Source organism: Carettochelys insculpta, chromosome 29 (assembly GCF_033958435.1).
Source record: "Carettochelys insculpta isolate YL-2023 chromosome 29, ASM3395843v1, whole genome shotgun sequence".
NCBI classification, from domain to species: Eukaryota; Metazoa; Chordata; order Testudines; family Carettochelyidae; genus Carettochelys; species Carettochelys insculpta.
In genome coordinates, this window is record NC_134165.1 from 12,157,390 (window position 1) to 12,173,486 (window position 16,097).

The 16,097-nt window shown below is 66.5% G+C and overlaps 1 protein-coding gene across 6 annotated transcripts in view; it reads right to left on the reverse strand.

Moving 5' to 3' along the window:
* Positions 1 to 432: 432 nt before the first annotated feature.
* TNS2 (tensin 2) overlaps positions 433 to 16,097 on the reverse strand; it is a 53,438-nt gene continuing 37,773 nt past the window's right edge. For all 6 annotated transcript variants that reach the window (XM_074980042.1, XM_074980038.1, XM_074980040.1 and 3 more), the window contains 22 exons: positions 15,844 to 15,894; positions 15,577 to 15,699; positions 15,391 to 15,455; positions 14,573 to 14,656; positions 14,301 to 14,413; positions 13,750 to 13,810; positions 13,581 to 13,656; positions 12,930 to 13,059; positions 12,544 to 12,609; positions 12,326 to 12,442; positions 8,552 to 9,946; positions 8,151 to 8,307; positions 7,043 to 7,908; positions 6,489 to 6,575; positions 5,780 to 5,911; positions 5,323 to 5,415; positions 5,056 to 5,133; positions 4,337 to 4,414; positions 3,766 to 3,934; positions 3,213 to 3,281; positions 2,627 to 2,656; positions 433 to 1,560 (listed from right to left, as the gene is read on the reverse strand). In XM_074980042.1, the coding sequence (XP_074836143.1) occupies positions 1,419 to 1,560; positions 2,627 to 2,656; positions 3,213 to 3,281; positions 3,766 to 3,934; positions 4,337 to 4,414; positions 5,056 to 5,133; positions 5,323 to 5,415; positions 5,780 to 5,911; positions 6,489 to 6,575; positions 7,043 to 7,908; positions 8,151 to 8,307; positions 8,552 to 9,946; positions 12,326 to 12,442; positions 12,544 to 12,609; positions 12,930 to 13,059; positions 13,581 to 13,656; positions 13,750 to 13,810; positions 14,301 to 14,413; positions 14,573 to 14,656; positions 15,391 to 15,455; positions 15,577 to 15,699; positions 15,844 to 15,894 (4,182 nt within the window). In that variant the 3' untranslated portion in view covers positions 433 to 1,418. The remainder of the gene's footprint in view (positions 1,561 to 2,626; positions 2,657 to 3,212; positions 3,282 to 3,765; positions 3,935 to 4,336; positions 4,415 to 5,055; positions 5,134 to 5,322; positions 5,416 to 5,779; positions 5,912 to 6,488; positions 6,576 to 7,042; positions 7,909 to 8,150; positions 8,308 to 8,551; positions 9,947 to 12,325; positions 12,443 to 12,543; positions 12,610 to 12,929; positions 13,060 to 13,580; positions 13,657 to 13,749; positions 13,811 to 14,300; positions 14,414 to 14,572; positions 14,657 to 15,390; positions 15,456 to 15,576; positions 15,700 to 15,843; positions 15,895 to 16,097) is intronic.

Genomic DNA, 16,097 nt, shown 5'->3' on the forward strand with positions numbered 1-16,097 from the left:
CCAGTCAAGCCAGCAGGTTAAAGCCTGACTGAAGGGAGGTCAGCGGCTCATGCACTTGGCCTGTGCTTTGATCTTTAACCTCCCCACCTTGGGCAAGCTGGTCCCTCCAGCCCGGGGTGTGACTGTCTGACACAGGGGTGTTTGGGTGGGCAGCTGGTACTCCCAGGCAGTGGCTCTGCTCTCCGGGCAAGAGCCAGGCTACCACCAGGGGTCCAATGGGTGCAGCAGGAGGTGCTCTGCTGCCAGGCTGGGGGGCATTAGGACAGGGGCGGCCTCGGCAGGCTTGGGCTGGCGCAGCTTGGGGGCTTGGCCAGGGTAGGTGAGCCTGTGTGGGCTCCCGCCACACTTAGGCCCTTGTCTCACTCTGGAGCTGACTGATGACCAGTCCTCTGGCCGAGGCCACTGGGCAGCCGTGAGTGGAGATGCCCCGAGTGAAGCTTATAGAAATTCTTTATTAGACAAAAATAGATCTTCTCTCTATTAACTCTCAGCCACCAGGCCCACCTTGCAAAGCACGGCCCGGCTCCAGCCCTGCCTTTGTGGTGCAGGAGGAAGGGTAGGACGTCGGACCCCGTCAGCACCAGCCGAGCCTGGGGCCTGGCTGGCCCAGCAGCTCCCTCGCCAAGCAAGGTGCTGTCGCTCTCGGGCAGCAGCAGCTGAGGCAGCTCTGCCGGTACCCAGCGCGCTGCAGGTGGGGGGCAGAGGTGCCCAGCTGCCAGGAGTCCTAGCACCCAGCACCACCCATGGCCCTGCTCCTGCTCTAACCCCCGTCCCCTCTAATTTTTTTCCCGTTCAGGTGTGGACTAAATGTTACATGCACCCAGGCATGTGGGCCTGTGCACCACCCAGAGACCCACATGCCGCCAGCTGTGGGTGTGCTGTGCTAACCCCTAGCCCCACTCACTGTTGTGGCCCTTCAGCACTTACAGATTCTCCCATGCACCCCTGCCCCCCGCTGGGCTCCCTTGGTGACCCCCCCCACACACCCTGGCCCCCCCTCTTGGCTGCCTTCCTCCTCCATGTCGCCTGTGACCCACACCCCTAAGCTCCCCAGCCCCAGGACTGCCCCTGTTCGGAGCCCTGCGTGTTAACCCCTGCTGTGCCCCCCCCCTGCCCCCAGGGAGCAAGGCCAAACCCCACGCCCTGCTGGGAAGGTGCCTTTGGTTTCACTTGCTGGATCAGAGAGGATTAAAGCGCTGCTGGGGTGGGGTGGGGGGAGGCTGGGAGCGGAACCCACCCGTGCCATCAGGAGGGAATGGGGGTGGGCGGGCGGGGGCATGGCAGATCCTGTTGCCCCACGGCCCAGGCCAGAGCGAGGTGGTGGGGGGGCCGCTCAGCCCAGTGCCCACTAGGAGCGGCTGGGCTCGGGCAGGCGGACGGGGCAGGGCTGGCTGCAGGCAAAGCCCCCGGCCGCCCGTTCACTTCCGGTGCGTGCCCAGCATGACCTTGGTGATGAAGTTGACGATGGCGGAGGCTGGCTGCTCGGGGTCCAGCTCAGCGAAGAGGTGGCAGACGTTCTCGCAGGGGCTGCCCTGCTTCTTGGCCACGAAGCCGAAGAGCCTGCGAGGGAGAAGCCGGGACTGGAGCCGCATGGGCGGGGAGCTGGGTCTGCGGGGCAGGCCGGGCCCCAGGACAGCACAGTCCAGAGGTCCCTGGGCCACCCCCTCCACTGACCAGCGAACCCCTGAGCGCCCCCGCCCCCCCCCCAACTCCCACCTGCCAAGGGAGCCCTCACCCTCTACCTGCCTGGGGTTGGGGGGGGGGGGCGGTCCCTTGTCCCCCACCTACAGGAACCCCAGGCCAGCTGCGCCACCCCCACCCTTCTGCTGCCCCAGGCAGGCGGTACTTGCTTCTCGGCCACCCTAGAAGTAGCGCGGGGCCTATCGGTGTCCGCGGAGCCACTGTCCCAGAGCCATGCGAGTCTGGGCTGGGACGGGGAGCAGGGCGGCTGCTGGCCCTGGGCTCCTGGGGGCGGGGGGGGGGGACACACTGGGTGCAGGGGGCTGTGGCCCAGTCCAGGGGGATTTGCTGGCTGTGGTGGGGTCACAGCGCCCATGGAGGAGAGTGGCTGATGGGGGGGGGGGGCGTGGCTCAGGGCGCTGGCTGTGGGCCAGCCTCCCCCCCCCAGGCAGTGCCACCTGACACCCATGCCTGTGGCCCACCTGGGCAATTTAAAAGGGGCTGGCGGGGTGACCCCCCCCCATTGCCGAGCCCCCACAGCCCTGCCCAGGCGCCTCAGGTCCCACCCAGCCTTGTGGGGCCACCTCAGCGCCACAGCCGTCCCACCCCCAGCCCTGCTGTGCCCTCACCGACCACCGGCCTGCTGCTGCACCCAGCCCCACAGCGCCCAAAGCCTAACCCTGCTAGAAGCAGGCCCAGCCATGGGGCCAGAGCCAGGCCCCTCTGAGCCCTGCAGGTTAGGGGGCAGGGGAGAGGGTTGCTGGGGGAAGTGGCTGGGTCCTGTAGGTGGGACTCAGTCTCTGGCCCTACAGGAGTCTGGGGCAGCCCTGTGCACCAGAGCAGGCTTGGGGCTGGGCCAGGGGGCAGAGGGGCTCTCTGGTGTCTCCCTGCCCTCTAGGGGCTGTGGGTGCAGCGCCGGCCCGGCCTGGCTCCCTGGCGCACTCACTTGGAGGTGGTGCCGTCCGGATTCGTCCATCTGCAAACAAACAGACAGACAAAGAGCGGTTGGTTCTCAGCCGGTAACAGAGAGAGAGAGAGAGAGAGAGAGAGAGAGTGAGTGTGTGTGTGTGTGAGAGAGAGAGTGAGAGTGAGAGTGAGAGAGAGAGAGAGACACCAGTGCGGGGCAGCTCCCAGCTACGCCAGCCCTAGCCTGACCCAGCAGGGGTCGCTGTGGGGCAGGAGCGCAGGCCCTGGGGGGGAGCTCCCTGCTACGCTAGCCCCAGCCTGTCCCAGCAGGGGGCGCCGTGGGGCAGGAGCACTGGCTGTGGGGGGGCTCCCAGCTATGCCAGCCCCAGCCTGACCCAGCAGGGGGCGCCATGGGGCAGGCGCACTGGCTGTGGGGGGGCTCCCCGCTATGCCAGCCCCAGCCTGTCCCAACAGGGGGCGCCGTGGGGCAGGAGCGCTGGCCCTGGGGGGGGGAGCTCCCCGCTACGCCAGCCCCAGCCTGACCCAGCAGGGGGCGCCGTGGGGCAGGCGCACTGGCTGTGAGGGGCTGCTGGTTCCTGCCGTGTAGCTGCGGCAGCGCCTGTTACCTCCTGTCCTGCGGGTCGGTGCTGCAGAAGGTGACGCTGTTCACAGGGTAGTGGCGCCGGAAGAACAGCCTGCGGAGACGCCGATGGCCATGTCTGTACAGGGCCCCGGCACAGGAAGCCCGGGGCAGGGCCAGGCCCCAGCGCCAGCATGGGGGGGTGAGAGGGACCAGCTGCAGCAGAGGCAGTGCCAGGACAGGGGATGCCTGTGGGAGGTTGGGTGGGGGGGGCAGGGAGGCCCCATGGTGGGCAGAGGGTGGGAGGGAAGCCACATGGGGGGTCGGGGGGGCAGGGCGGCTCCATGGGTCAGACGGGGAGGGATGCCCCATGGGGGGTGGGGGGCAGGGAGGTCCCATGGGGGCAGAGGGTGGGAGGGAGGTCCCATGGGGGTAGATGTGGGGGGGAGGCCCCACAGGCACCAGGGTTGTGGCAGCAGTAGAGACCGGGGTCTCCCTGTAGTCCAGAGAGGGGCAGCGTGCGTGCTCCGTGGGGCTCCCCATAGGCGCCCGGGGGCGGGGGGCCCTCTTGGACGGGGGGTGTGGGGGGTGTCGCTTACTTCCTCTGGTTGTCCGTCAGCGTGATGCCCTGGGCCGAGACCTTGAAGTGCACGAGGCAGGCGGGCGGGCGGGGGCTGCAGCTCAGGGTGCTGGCGGCCGCCTTGGCCACGGCCTGTGGGCCCGTCAGCGACTCCGTCTCCACCGAGCTGAGGTAGAGCACGCTGCAGGCTGGCCCAGGGACGCGGCGTCAGAGCCGGGGCAGCCCCAGGGCCTCTGCCCCAGTGTCAGCTGCCGCAGCCGTGCCAATGGGCCAGGGCCTCCTCTGCCCCCACCCCTGCAGGCGTGACTGGGGACCCAGCTGGGCCCAGCCCCGACCCCCAGCTCACTCTGACCCCAACCCCCCAGGGACAGCGACCCCTGGAGAGACCCACCCGGCCCAGTCCAGCTCTCCCAGCCAGGCCACCGGGGCAGGAGGGCCTGAAGCTACGCACGCTGCCCGTCCCAGGCTGGCTCCGTGCTGAGAAAGGGGCTGGGTGCGGGGGGGAGCCCCTGTCCCCCCACCGGCCCCGTGTCACCGCAGCCAGCTCCCACCCTAAGGGGGCACCGGGACCAGCAACCTGCCCTCCCTACCTGCCCCCTGCTTCAGCAAGTCAGCTGCCGTGCTCATGTTGGGGGGGACGGCCACGTCTGGGGTCACCTCCACGGGATCTGAGCGAGAGAGGGACACAGCGGGAGTGTGGACTAGTGGCCGAGGAGAGGAGCAGGGGCTAGTGGTTAGAGCAGTGGTTGGCTGCCAGGACTCCTGGGTTCTATTCCCAGCTCTGAAAGGAGTGTGGGGGCTAGTGGTTGGAGCAGGGGTGAGACAAGTGCTGGGTGTTGGGCCTCCTGCAGTCTATTCCCAGCTCCAGGAGGGGACTGGGGGCTTGTGGTTAGAGCAGAGGGTGGTAGAAGTCAGGACCGCTGGGTCCCTTTCCCAGCACTGCCAGGAGACCAGGATTCCTGGGTTCCCATCCATGCGGCCTGAGCTCATGGGGGTGGGGAGCTGCCGCCAGATGGCGAAACAAGCCCCTGGCAGAGGAGATCTGTGCTGCACTGCAGGGCAGACAGGCCCTGGGCTAGTGTCCACACAGCCAGGAACTGGCCAGGCCCTGCCGCATCCCCAGCATGGCCAGGGCAGGGGGATGGACATGGGTAACGGCCCTTGTGGGAGAGCAGAGCCAGGACAGGCATCCATCGATGCAGCTGGGGGGGCGGGTGTTGCCCCCACCGGGGCCGGGCTGTGTGTGCCCCGCTTGGCGCTGTAAGGTCACCAGCGGCTGGGCTGGGGGTGCCCCCTCCCCCCCACATACCTCGGCTGGGGATCCGCAGCTTGCAGGGCAGAGAGATGGGGGTGATGGAGTGCTGCGAGACCAGGGCAGGCAGGCTCCCTGCAGGGCACATGCCCGTCAGTGGGTCTGCCTCACCCCTCCCCTGGCCCTGCACCCCCCCGCCCAGTCCTCCATGCCCTTGGCTGATCTCTGAGCTCCTGCTTCCACCCCCCAGGTGCCCAGCAGGGATGAGGGACAGGCTGGTGCCTCTGCAGGGGAGTGGTTGGACACCCCCTCCCCATCACTCACCGAAATAGGGCTCATTCTGGCAGCCCTTGATCTTCACCCCCTTGGGGCCCGTCTCGATCAGGAAGTGACGCACCAGCTGCTCCATGGGGTCACCTGGGCAGGGACCCAGTTAGGTGAGAGACCTCTGCCCCAGACCCACCACCCCTGCTGAAAGCCCACGCCCTGCTGAGAGTGCCCTGACAATGGGTGGGCACGCGCTCCCAAGGGGCACTGGAAGGGCTAGTAGTGCAAGTGGGGTCGGGGGTGGGGAGGCCGTCAGGACTCCTGGGTTCTGCTCCTGCCTCTGGGACTAGAGTGAGCCTGGGAACCAGGACTCCCGGGTTCTCTCCCCCACCCTGGCACAGGCTCATTAGGCAGGGTCCCGTGCCTCAGTTTCCCCACCTACAATCTAGCAGTGACCGTCCTTGGTGCCTGTGGTGGGGCTCAGCCGAGGGCAACTGCCTGGACACGCTCTCACCTTTGGATGGGAGTGGGGGGCAGTTGGCCGGGGGCGTCGCCACTTTGAGGGCCAGGCCGTAGGCGCCTTGGAAGGAGTTGCTGTCACGGATGACGAAGCAGCCAGGCTCCCTGTCCTTCAGCAGGGCGACAGCTGCTCGGGGGGCGGGGAGAGGAGCCTGTTTGAGCCTCCTGTGCCAGCATCGCTCGCCCGCTCCTGTGCCAGCGTCGCCCTCCCCTGCGCCACCTGTCACTCCCCCACCATGCAGAGAACGGCTCCCTCCAGCTGGTCCCCAGCCCGGCAGCAGCCAACCCCCTGCTGCAGGCGCTGTGCCCTTCTGGGGGGGATGCTGCCATCTGCCCCACAGCGGCTCAGCTTGTGCCCAGCCTGGGCCCGCTGCCCAGGCCCGGCCTGGAGGGAATTTGGGGTCTATGTCCCAACCCCGCCACAGAGGGGCTGCAGTGACCAGGCAGCCAAGCTTGGAGGCTCCCTGCAGAGTCCTAGCTGGATCGGTCGGGATCTCTAGCCCCATGGCAGGGGGTGGGCAGGAATTAAGAGCCAGGACTCCTGGGTTCTAACCCCACCTCTGGAAGCTGAGCCTAGGAATGGAGCTACAGGGAAAGGGTTTTTTTCCCTACTTAAAAAGAATCACAACAGCTGCAGCCAAACACCCCCTGTGACCTGACTCAAGCACCCCCCTGTGCCCCCCCCGCCCCACAGGCCCCTGTACCTTGGTCCCGGGACAGGTTGGGTTTATACCAAAACTTGGACGTGTCCTGGACGAATTTGACGTTGCTGTGGCTCTCCGGCGGTGCGGCTGGAAGGGAACCGCAGGCAGCAGGTGAGGGAGCCGGGGACGTGGGTGGAAGAAACTTGTGCTCATGTTTCAAGGGGAAACCTACCAGCCCGGGGGGAAGTTCCCAGCTACTCCCAGCAGGGGGTACTGTGGGGCAGAAGTAATGGCTTGGGGGGGGGTGTGTGTGCAGATTCCCCACTACTCCAGCCCCAGCCTTTCCCAGCAGGGGGTGCCGTGGGGCAGCAGCACTGGCTCGGTGGGGTGGGGGGGGGCAGATACCCTGCTGCTGCAGCCCCAGCCTTTCCCAGCAGGGGGCGCCATGGGGCAGGAGCACTGGCTGGGGGGGGGGCAGATTCCCTGCTGCTGCAGCCCCAGCCTGTCCCAGCAGGGGGCGCCATGAGGAGCAGCACTGCCTGTAGAGCAGATTTCAAGGGGCCCCTGACACCACCCCCCCATCTTCCACCCCCGCAGCAGCGCCAGTCCCTGACCTGGCTCCAGCCTGGCGGTGTCGGGCGCGAAGGTGACGTGGTGCCCTGCCCCGGTGCCCTGTCCCGGGGGCGAGCTCCTCTCCCAGCTGCCCGCCACGGGCGTGTGGCGTTTCTCCGGCAGGGGCGGCTGCTGCAGCGAGAGGCAGGCCCGGACCAGGCCCTGGCTGGGGGAGCCTGGGGGTGGCGGGCTCTGCTCCCCGCCTGGCTGGTAGTAGGCTGTGGCGATGGGGAAGGCAGGGGTCGGGGAGCACTGCAGGTCGGGGGGGCAGGCATGGCGGGGGGGGGCTGGGAGCTGCAGGCTGAGGGGGCTCGGGAGGGGGCTGCCGTTGGGGCAGTGGGCCAGGGGGCCTGGGGCCGGCTCAGCTCTGTCGCTGGGCAGGTGCCCATTGCAGGCGGCTGGGCTCCTGAGCGTGGCTGTCGTCCTGCACCTGGCACAGGCTGGGCTGAGGGCGGGTGCGCCCGGGGGGCTGTGCTGGGCCGGCCCGTCCAGGCCAGGGAGCAGCAGGCGAGCTGGGGACCCATTGCTGGGAGGCGAATCGGGGGAGCTGGGGCCGTTCAGGTGAGCCGGGGTGTCGCCTGGCTTCATCCGGCACAGGCCAGTGCCGAGGGGCGGGCTGGCTGGGCTGTAGGCTTGGGGACACAGCAGTCTCAGGGTCAGCCCATTGGACTGGGCCTGGGCGAGGGCTCCATGGGCAGAGGCCTGCGTCGGGGAAGGGGGCAGCGGGGGGCTGAGCACTGGCCCTGGCGGGGCTGCGCTGGTCTCTGGGGTCCCCTTGGCACCAGGCGAGGCGGTGGCCTTGGGGCTGGAGCGCGCTGAGGTCTCCTGCAGGCTGCTGGCCGTGGTGCCACCTTCGGGTGCTGCCGGGCTGTGGAGTCACAGAGGGGGCACATTCAGTGCCACCCTAGGCACCAGCCGGGGCAATCCCCCCTCCGAAGGCCCGCTGGTCTCCTTTGCTTGTGTGCGCAGAGACCCCCTCCCAGCCCTCGGCTCCTCATCCCAGGGCCTGGCTGTGCCCACCCTGGCAGCTCTGGGGCAGGAGGGAGCCAGCTCTGCCCTAGGGGGTGACCCCCTGGCTGCCCCTTGCCCTGCAGGTGGGGCCATACGCACCTCTCTTTGCTCTGCATCGGGCTGCTGGTGTGCAGGGGGGTTGGTGGGCCTGAGAGCTCGGTGGGTGCGGGAAAGGCCGTGTGAGTCTCCCGCAGGGGCTGGCGGGGGGGGCTGGCAGCGTCTTGCCAGGGCGCCTCCTCCCCGGGACCCTGCGTCTCTGGGGAAAGAGCCGGCTGGGTAAAAAGCAGGCCACGCCCCCAGCCCGCTGGCTGCTCCCCCCTTCCCGTCGGCCACACGCCTGCCCCATGGCTACTAGCCACGCACCCCCTTCCCCCACGGCTGCCAGAGAGACTTCCCCTCCCACCTGAGCCACACCCCAGCCCTCTCCCCCCAGGACCAGTAGCTGGGCCCCACATTGGCTGGTCCCCAAGCCCCACCCCCATGCCATCTTGGGTACTCACCAGTGGGCGTCCGTGCCTGGAGCCCGGGGTGTGGGTAGCCCTGGCCCGTCTCCAGCAAGTGGGGCTCGCAGTTCTGCTTCCCGGGGGTCGAGCTGAGGGGGGACGCCGAGCCGGAGGGGGGTGAGTGGTAGCCCAGTGCGTACGGTGGGGAGGTGCAGGGCCTGCCTGGGGCCCGGCCATAGAAGGGCAGCTGGGGGCAGTGGGTGGAGCAGGTGTAGGTCCCGTGGGGCAGCAGGTGGGGGTAGTGTGGGCCGTAGCGGAAGTGAAAGGGCTCCGGGCTCTGCTCCATCCCCTGGGGGCCCTTCGGAGGGGCGCCGGGCGCGGGGTGTAGGGGGTAGCCGTGCCCGAAGTGCGCCGGCACCTTGGCGTGGGCAGGCTCCGAGTCAAACACCTCGTGCTGCCCCCGGCCGCGCTGGCCGTAGGCGGCCGGCATGAGCAGGGGCACGGGCTGGCCGGGGTGCCCGGCCCGGGCGTTCTTGGCGCTCTCCTGGCCCCATGCCTCGGGCTCGCGGCTGCCCAGGTGCAGGCCGTAGAAGGCGGCAGTGGGGGGCAGGCCGGCCTCCTCACGAGCCGTCTCCTGGCAGTGCTGGCAGGGGCACAGCTCCAAGCCGCACAGGGGCTCCTCCTCCAGGATCACCACCTCCCGGTAGCCGGGCACCTTGTAGAGAAGCTCTTCCTGCTTGCGGGGGCTGGGGGGCAGCTCATAGGCGTACGGGTGGGCCAGGGGCTGCAGGCCCTCGGAGAGGGAGCGGTACGCCCGCCGCTTGTCCCCCGGCCCAGCCTCCGGCAGGCAGGGGTAGCCCTCGGCGGGGGACAGCAGCACCCCGCTGGGGCTGTAGAGCAGCCGCCGGCGCTCCAGGGTGCCCTCTGGCCTGTAGCAGGCCCCGTTGGGCAGCGTCTCGGGGCCGTGGGTACCCGGGCAGCTCTGCGAGCGGTAGCCCAGGCGGCAGGAGCAGTGGCGGGCGAGGCCGGCGCGCCGGTCCGGGTAGGCCAGGGGCCCAAAGGGGCTGCTTTCTGCCAGTTCGTCCTCCACGATGGCCGTCTCCCTGTCCTTGGCCCCCGTGCTGGGCCAGCTGCGGGGCGGCGAGGCCCCTCTCTGCGGCCTGGGGGGCTCTGGCCTGGCTGTGACGCCAAAGCCCCCCAGGAGCCTGTCCAGCTCCTCCCTCTCGGCTGGCGTGGGCTGCGGCTTGGCGGGCGGGGAGGGCTCGTCCAGCTTCTCGGCCAGCGTGGAGGAGTGGCCCGAGTCGCTGCTCAGGGAGAGGAGGCGGCCGCCCGGCTGGGTGGACTCGGCGCTGCCGGGGCTGCCGCTGGTGCTGGAGAAGCTGCTCAGGTGCCGCTGCTTCTGGATCTTGGCGTAGAGGCTGCCGTCCAGGGGGCCACGGGTGTGGGCCAGGTCTGCGGGTGAGGGGACAGAGGGGCCCTGTCAGCGAGACGATGAGAGGCCGGCCCGGGGCCCTCCTTGGGCACCAGCACCCGTGGTTGGCACCGGGCCCCAGGCAGGGCTGGGCCCTGTCCGGCCAGGGGCAGCAGGATGGGGACACACACACACACACACACACACACACACACACACACACACACACACACACACACACACACACACACACACACACACACACACACAGAGAGAGAGAGAGAGAGAGAGAGAGAGAGAGAGAGAGAGAGAGAGAGAGCGGGGCTCAGCTTGTCCAGCAGTCGGCAGCTGGGAGGGAGGGACGGACGGACGGACACGCTATCCAGACTAACACGGCTACCCCTCCGATACTTCACACACACACACACACACACTCTCTCTCTCTCTCTCTCTCTCTCTCTCTCATTCATACCTTGCAAATCTCCCCAAAACCCACAACCTGGAGAGCACAGAGTCCCTCCCCATCTCGAAAACGTGACCCACTCAGAGCGACACAACACGGCAGGCGCACACGGACCCGAGCACACAGCCACACTCGCAGGACTTCGGCAATTCACTTCAACTCATTGCACTCGGGGGCGCCAGACCCTGGAAATTCCCTCCTGGCCAGCGACCACCTCTCATCATCTCAGGCTGCTCTTCCCACATCACCCCCATCAGAGGAGCTGGCACAGACCCTGAGTCAATCCACTCCTGCCCCTCCTTTGAAACTGTAGGTCCTACAGAAACACGGGCTCTTGCTGCGGGGGTGGGTTTTGCTGCAGTCTGGCGGGCTTGTGACCGGCGCTGTGGCGGCCTCTCAGCTCTCACCTGCCTGGTCCCTTCCACTGCCCTTGAATTCTCATTTGGGCTTTTATCTCTCCACGTTCGCAGGGGGGTTATTTAAGGTGGACTTTTAGGGGCAGGATGTGGCAGCTGTTGGGGTTTGGAGATCAATGAAACTTGCATAGCACCTGGGAACTCCAGGCATTGGGGTTGTGCCTGGACATCAAGGGTTAGTTCTCGCCTCTTGGTCTGTACCTCAGTTTCCCATGGGTCAAAGGGGTCAACTGATCACTGCTGGGGATATACTGGCAAACCCAGGGGTGGGGAGGAGGGTCAGCAGATGAACACAGACGTATGACAAGTGAAATGGGTTCAGAAGGTGGTGTGGGGCAATAGCAGATTTGGAAAAAAGGGTTGAGGGTTTCTAAGCAAAACGTTCCAGGTTCCCGGTTCAAAATAACTTTTGGGGCTGAAATTTCAGCTCATTAGACTGAAAAGAGGTGAAGAAAGAGGGGAAAAAAAAACCCAGATGGTTCTCAGTAATCTACACAAATGACATTTCGAGCAGATCTCGAGAAGTGATTGTTCCCCTCTATTCAGCACTGGTGAGGCCACATCTGGAATATTGTGTCCGGTTTTGAGACCCCCAGTATAAAAAGGAGGTGGATGTGCTGGAACAGGTTCAGTGGAGGGCAACAAAAATGATTAAGGGCCTGGAGCACAAGACCTATGAGGAGAGGCTGAAGGATTTGGGCTTGTTTAGTTTACAGAAGAGAAGACTTAGGGGTGATTTAATAGCAGCCTTCAACTTCCTGAAGGGGAGCTCTAAAGAGGAGGGTGAGAAACTGTTCTCAGTGGTGTCAGATGGCAGAACAAGGAGCAAAGGTCTGAAGTTACAGAGGGAGAGGTGTAGGCTGGATATTAGGAAAAACTGCTTCACTAAAGAGGGAGGTGAAGCACTGGAATGTGTCGCCTAGAGAGGTGGTGGAATCTCCATCCCTAGAGGTTTTTAAGTCCAGGCTGGGATGATTTAGTTGGGGCTGGTCCTGCTTTGGGCAGGGGGCTGGACTCGATGACCTCCTGACGTCCCTTCCAGCCCTAGGATTTTATGATGATATGGGCTCCAGTGACCAACAGTCCTTCCCATTATTCCATCCATGGGCAGAATAAATTTTGGTAGGCACACCAAAGTATGTGTGGATGTGCACCACCCCTGGAAACACCAGCTGCGGGCGCTCGGCTAATCACCTGAACCTCTCCTGGGCGGCCGCCTAAGGGCTCATCTTACAGGGAACCCTGCTATTCACCCCAACAGATATTCTTTCTGCAGGTTTTTTGTTCCCAACATTTGTGGAGGTTTTGACTTTCCTGCCCGATTCGGGACAGAAACGTTCCTGAAACTCTAGAGAATGTTCACGGGCAACCACTTTGTGCTGCACCGTCTGAACAGACAACGGGATTGGAGGGGAAACTGAGGCACGGCGAGAGGCAGCCACTGAGCTGAGGCAAGAACCCAGGTGTCCTGACTCTCCGCCCAGGCGGGTGATTGGCCATTTGAAGCAGGTGAAGCTCTGCCCAGACCTTGCCGGCCTCACCTTCCAGGCTGTCCTCATGGTGCAGGTTGAAGTTCTCGTAGGAGTCCCAGCGCACCATGGGATCGGCGATGTTATAATCCACGGTGACAGACGGGCCGTTCCGCAAGCTCTCCAGGCCTGAGGGGAGAGACCTGGTGAGGGCCGTGGGGGGGCAGAGCTCAGGGGGGTGCCCTCCCCGCCTCCCCTCCCCCCACCTCCGCACCCGGCCAGCCCCTCACCTTTCATCTTCTCGGGGCTGGACGAGAAGATGAACTCCACGCTGGCTTCGAAGGGGAAGCGCTCGTCTGGGGAGAGGAGAGCTCGTGAGCGGAGGAGCCATTGGCTGGGGGTGCAGCATGATGGGGCACAACAGCCTGAAGGGGTACCAGGTTCCGGGGGGGAGCAGGGGGAGGAGGAGGCACTGCAGGGGAAGGGGGCCCAGGGAACTGGGAGGATGGGGGGCCCATATACCACAGAGGGAAAGGGGGACCCAGGCACCAGGAGAGCAGGGGGGCCCAGGCACTGCCATGGCGCACAGACAGCGGCTGAGCTACATGCAGGTGCCCTGGGAGCAGCCTAGGGCGGGGGCCTCCCCCCTGGGGCGCCACTGTCCCGCCCAGCTCACCTTGCCAGGCCTCGTCCAGCTCGTCCTTCCCGAACCAGAGCTGGGCGCTGTGGATGGTGCATGTGTGGAACTGGACACGGAAAACCACGTCCCGGTCGGAGCTACAGCTCTGCTTGTGGTAGCACTTCACCTGGGGGGAGGGCGTGGGGTCAGCACTGCCCCCCGGCACATAAAGGGCCACCGACATGCACACAGGGCCCACGCATGCCCACGGCTGTGCACGCATGTCACACGGCTCCCCCCGTGCATGCATGGAGGCACGCTCAGGCACACCTCTTGTGCACACTGACAGCCCTTTGCGCACGTGCTCAGACACCCCGTGGTGCACGGTGATGACCCCTTGCACGCTCACTTGGGCACACTTTTTGTACACACTAACAACACCTTGCATATACACTCAGGCACAGCCATTGTGCACACGGATGCCACCTCCTGCACCCTTCCCCCCAGACCCTCCCATGCACACACACGCCTGGCACACTGACACCCCATGCGTATGTCCACTTGCACCCCCTGCCGGCTCTGCACAGCCCCCGCTCACCCCCTCTGCCTGGAGTGAGTCGGCCCCCCGGGTCCGCCCGCTCTGTGGTTAGCTCCTCGCCCAGCCGAGCGCCCCACGGTCACCCCCTTCCTGGGGCTGGCCGTACTCACCATCACATCCCCTTTCAGCAGCAGGGCTGGCTCGAGGGTGACACAGAGCTTCTGCGGGCTGGGGCCTGGGATGCTGCTGCAAGGGAGGGCAGAGAAATGCAGGGGGCTGAGGTCAGAGCTGCGGGCGGAGGGGCCCAGTGGCTCCCATCAGCAGGTGCCTCATACTCACTAGATCCCCGAGGTGTAGACAAGCTGCATGGACTGGTAGATCTTCACAAAGGGCTGGTAGCCTAGGGCGAAGGGCAAGTTACTGGAGGTGCAGAGGGCAGGCTGCCCAGAGCTGAGCCACTCAGGCAGGGATCCCTCGTGACAGGAGTGATCCCTCGTGACAGGAATGAGCTCAGTGCTGAAGGTGCCGTGCTGCCCTCGTGCATACAGGACTGCTTCGGCCTGCACCTGCACACCCAGGAGAGCACTGCCTGTTCACACACGGGTGTGTCAAGACTCCTGGGGGCGTGCGAGGCAACGCGCGCCCACTTTGCATATGGGGGCACACTTCTGCACGTGAGTGTGCCCATTAAGCACGTGCTGGTGAGCTGATGTTTGGGCACGTGTTAGGACACACTAGGAAATTTGCGGGTGCCCATTTGCACACGCTGTTAGGCTGCTGCGCACATGGGCGTACGCGGCTTGCACGAGCCTGCAAGTTCACACCCCTGTGCTTGCTCACCAGCCTGGGGCAGGCACCTGCGTGTGCCACACACACCCCATGGCACTCACCACCGCTGGGCTCGAAGCTGGGGATGGCAGGGAGGAGGACGTGGTGCAGGAACAGGGTGTTGCAGTTCATCTTGATGGTGCCGGACAGCAGGCCGCTGAAGTAACTGATGTACCTGGGGAGCGAGGTGGGGACAGCTCAGACCTGGATCTTGCTCCCCACTGGAGCTGGGAGGGCAGCCAATGGGGACCTTCTCCTGTCCCTCATTACACCCCCTCCTCGGCCCCTCCCCCCCATCACTGTGTGTCATATCCCCCCCGCCCCCTGCGCTCACCTTTTCTGGGACGGCTGCAGGGACGCAGCCACTTTGTCCTCGCAGAACTTTCGCATGGTCAGGGTGCTGAGCGCCTGGTCTGCGCTGGGGGAGGGGAGGACGAGGGTCAGGGCAGGCGCCCCCATGCTCCAGAGCAGCCCCCGGCTGGGGCAGGGTTTGCTCTGCTGGGGGAAGGGGAGTGGGGTGCTGCGGGGGTGGGGGGAGGAAAGTGAGGGGAACAGCCCAAGAGGCGAGTTGGGAATAGCCAGGGAAGGGCGGGGGAGGGACAGTATGGAGTGGGTGGGGGTAGGGAAGCGAACAGCCCAGGGCGTGAAGGGGGGGGGCATAGCAGGGTGGTGGGGGCTGGAGGCAGGGAGAGACTGGGAGGAGGCTGAGCTCTGGGGGCGGGGGCACAGCAGGGCGGAGGAGGGGTTGGGGGCGGGGACAGAGCAGGGCGGGGGAGGGGCTGGAGACAGGGACAGAGCAGGGTGGGGAGGGGTTGGGGGCGGGGGCACAGCAGGGTGGGGGGGAGCCGGGGGGAGGCTGAGCTCTGCAGTGGGGCACGGCGGGGCGGGAGGGGCTGGGGGCGGGGACAGAGAAGGGTGGGGGAGGGGCGGGGGGAGGCTGAGCTCTGGGGGCGGGGGCACAGAAGGCGGGAGGGGCTGGGGGCGGGGACAGCAGGGGGGGCGGGGCTGTGGGAGGCTGAGCTCTGGGGGCGGGGGCACGGTGGGGATGAGGGCGGGGCTGGGGCAGTGGGCGGGCCGGGGCGGGGCTGGGGGAGGCTGAGCTCTGGGGGCGGGGCCAACCGGGTGGGGGCGGCGGAGGGGGCTCCCCCGGACCTGGCGGAGATCTTGCTGTAGTGCATGTAGGCGGCTACGATGACGCCCGTCTTCCCCTTGTTGCCCTGCGGCAGAGCAACAGTGTCAGAGCGGCGCCCCCGGCCCCCTCCTCCGGGGGTCAGCCCCCCCCCCCCCCGCACGCCGCCCCGCCCCGCAGCAGGCTCTGGGTCCGGCGCTGCCCCTCACCTTGCAGTGCAGCACCACCACGTGCTGGGGGTGCGCGTGCAGCCAGGCCTCCATGGCTTTGCAGATGGAGCAGATCTTGTCCAGGGGGGGCGCGTGCAGGTCCGGCCAGCCGAACTCCTGCACCTGCACCGCATGGGGGGGTTAGTTCCCTCTCGCCCCCCCTCCCCCCCGCCGCGCAGCCGGCTCAGTGCTAGAGAGGGGGTCTCGTTGCCCCCTCCCTGGGATCACCGGGGATCCGCCAGTGGCTGGGGTGTGTCCCCCCCTCACCTTGGGGTTCAGCCTGCTGATGTCCCGGCGCTTCTCGGACAGGTTGAAAAGCTGCAGGGCGGAGAGCGAACTCATTGGTTGCAGGACGGTGGCGGGGACCTAGGGGGCCATTGGCCGCACCCCCCCTGCACCCTCAGACCCCCAGGCCTGACTCCAGCCTGGCATGAGACCCACTCCCTAGGCAGACCCTCCAATCACAGCCCCTCAAGCACAAAGGCCCAAACCCCCCGGGGCTGCAGGGTCGCCCTCACTGC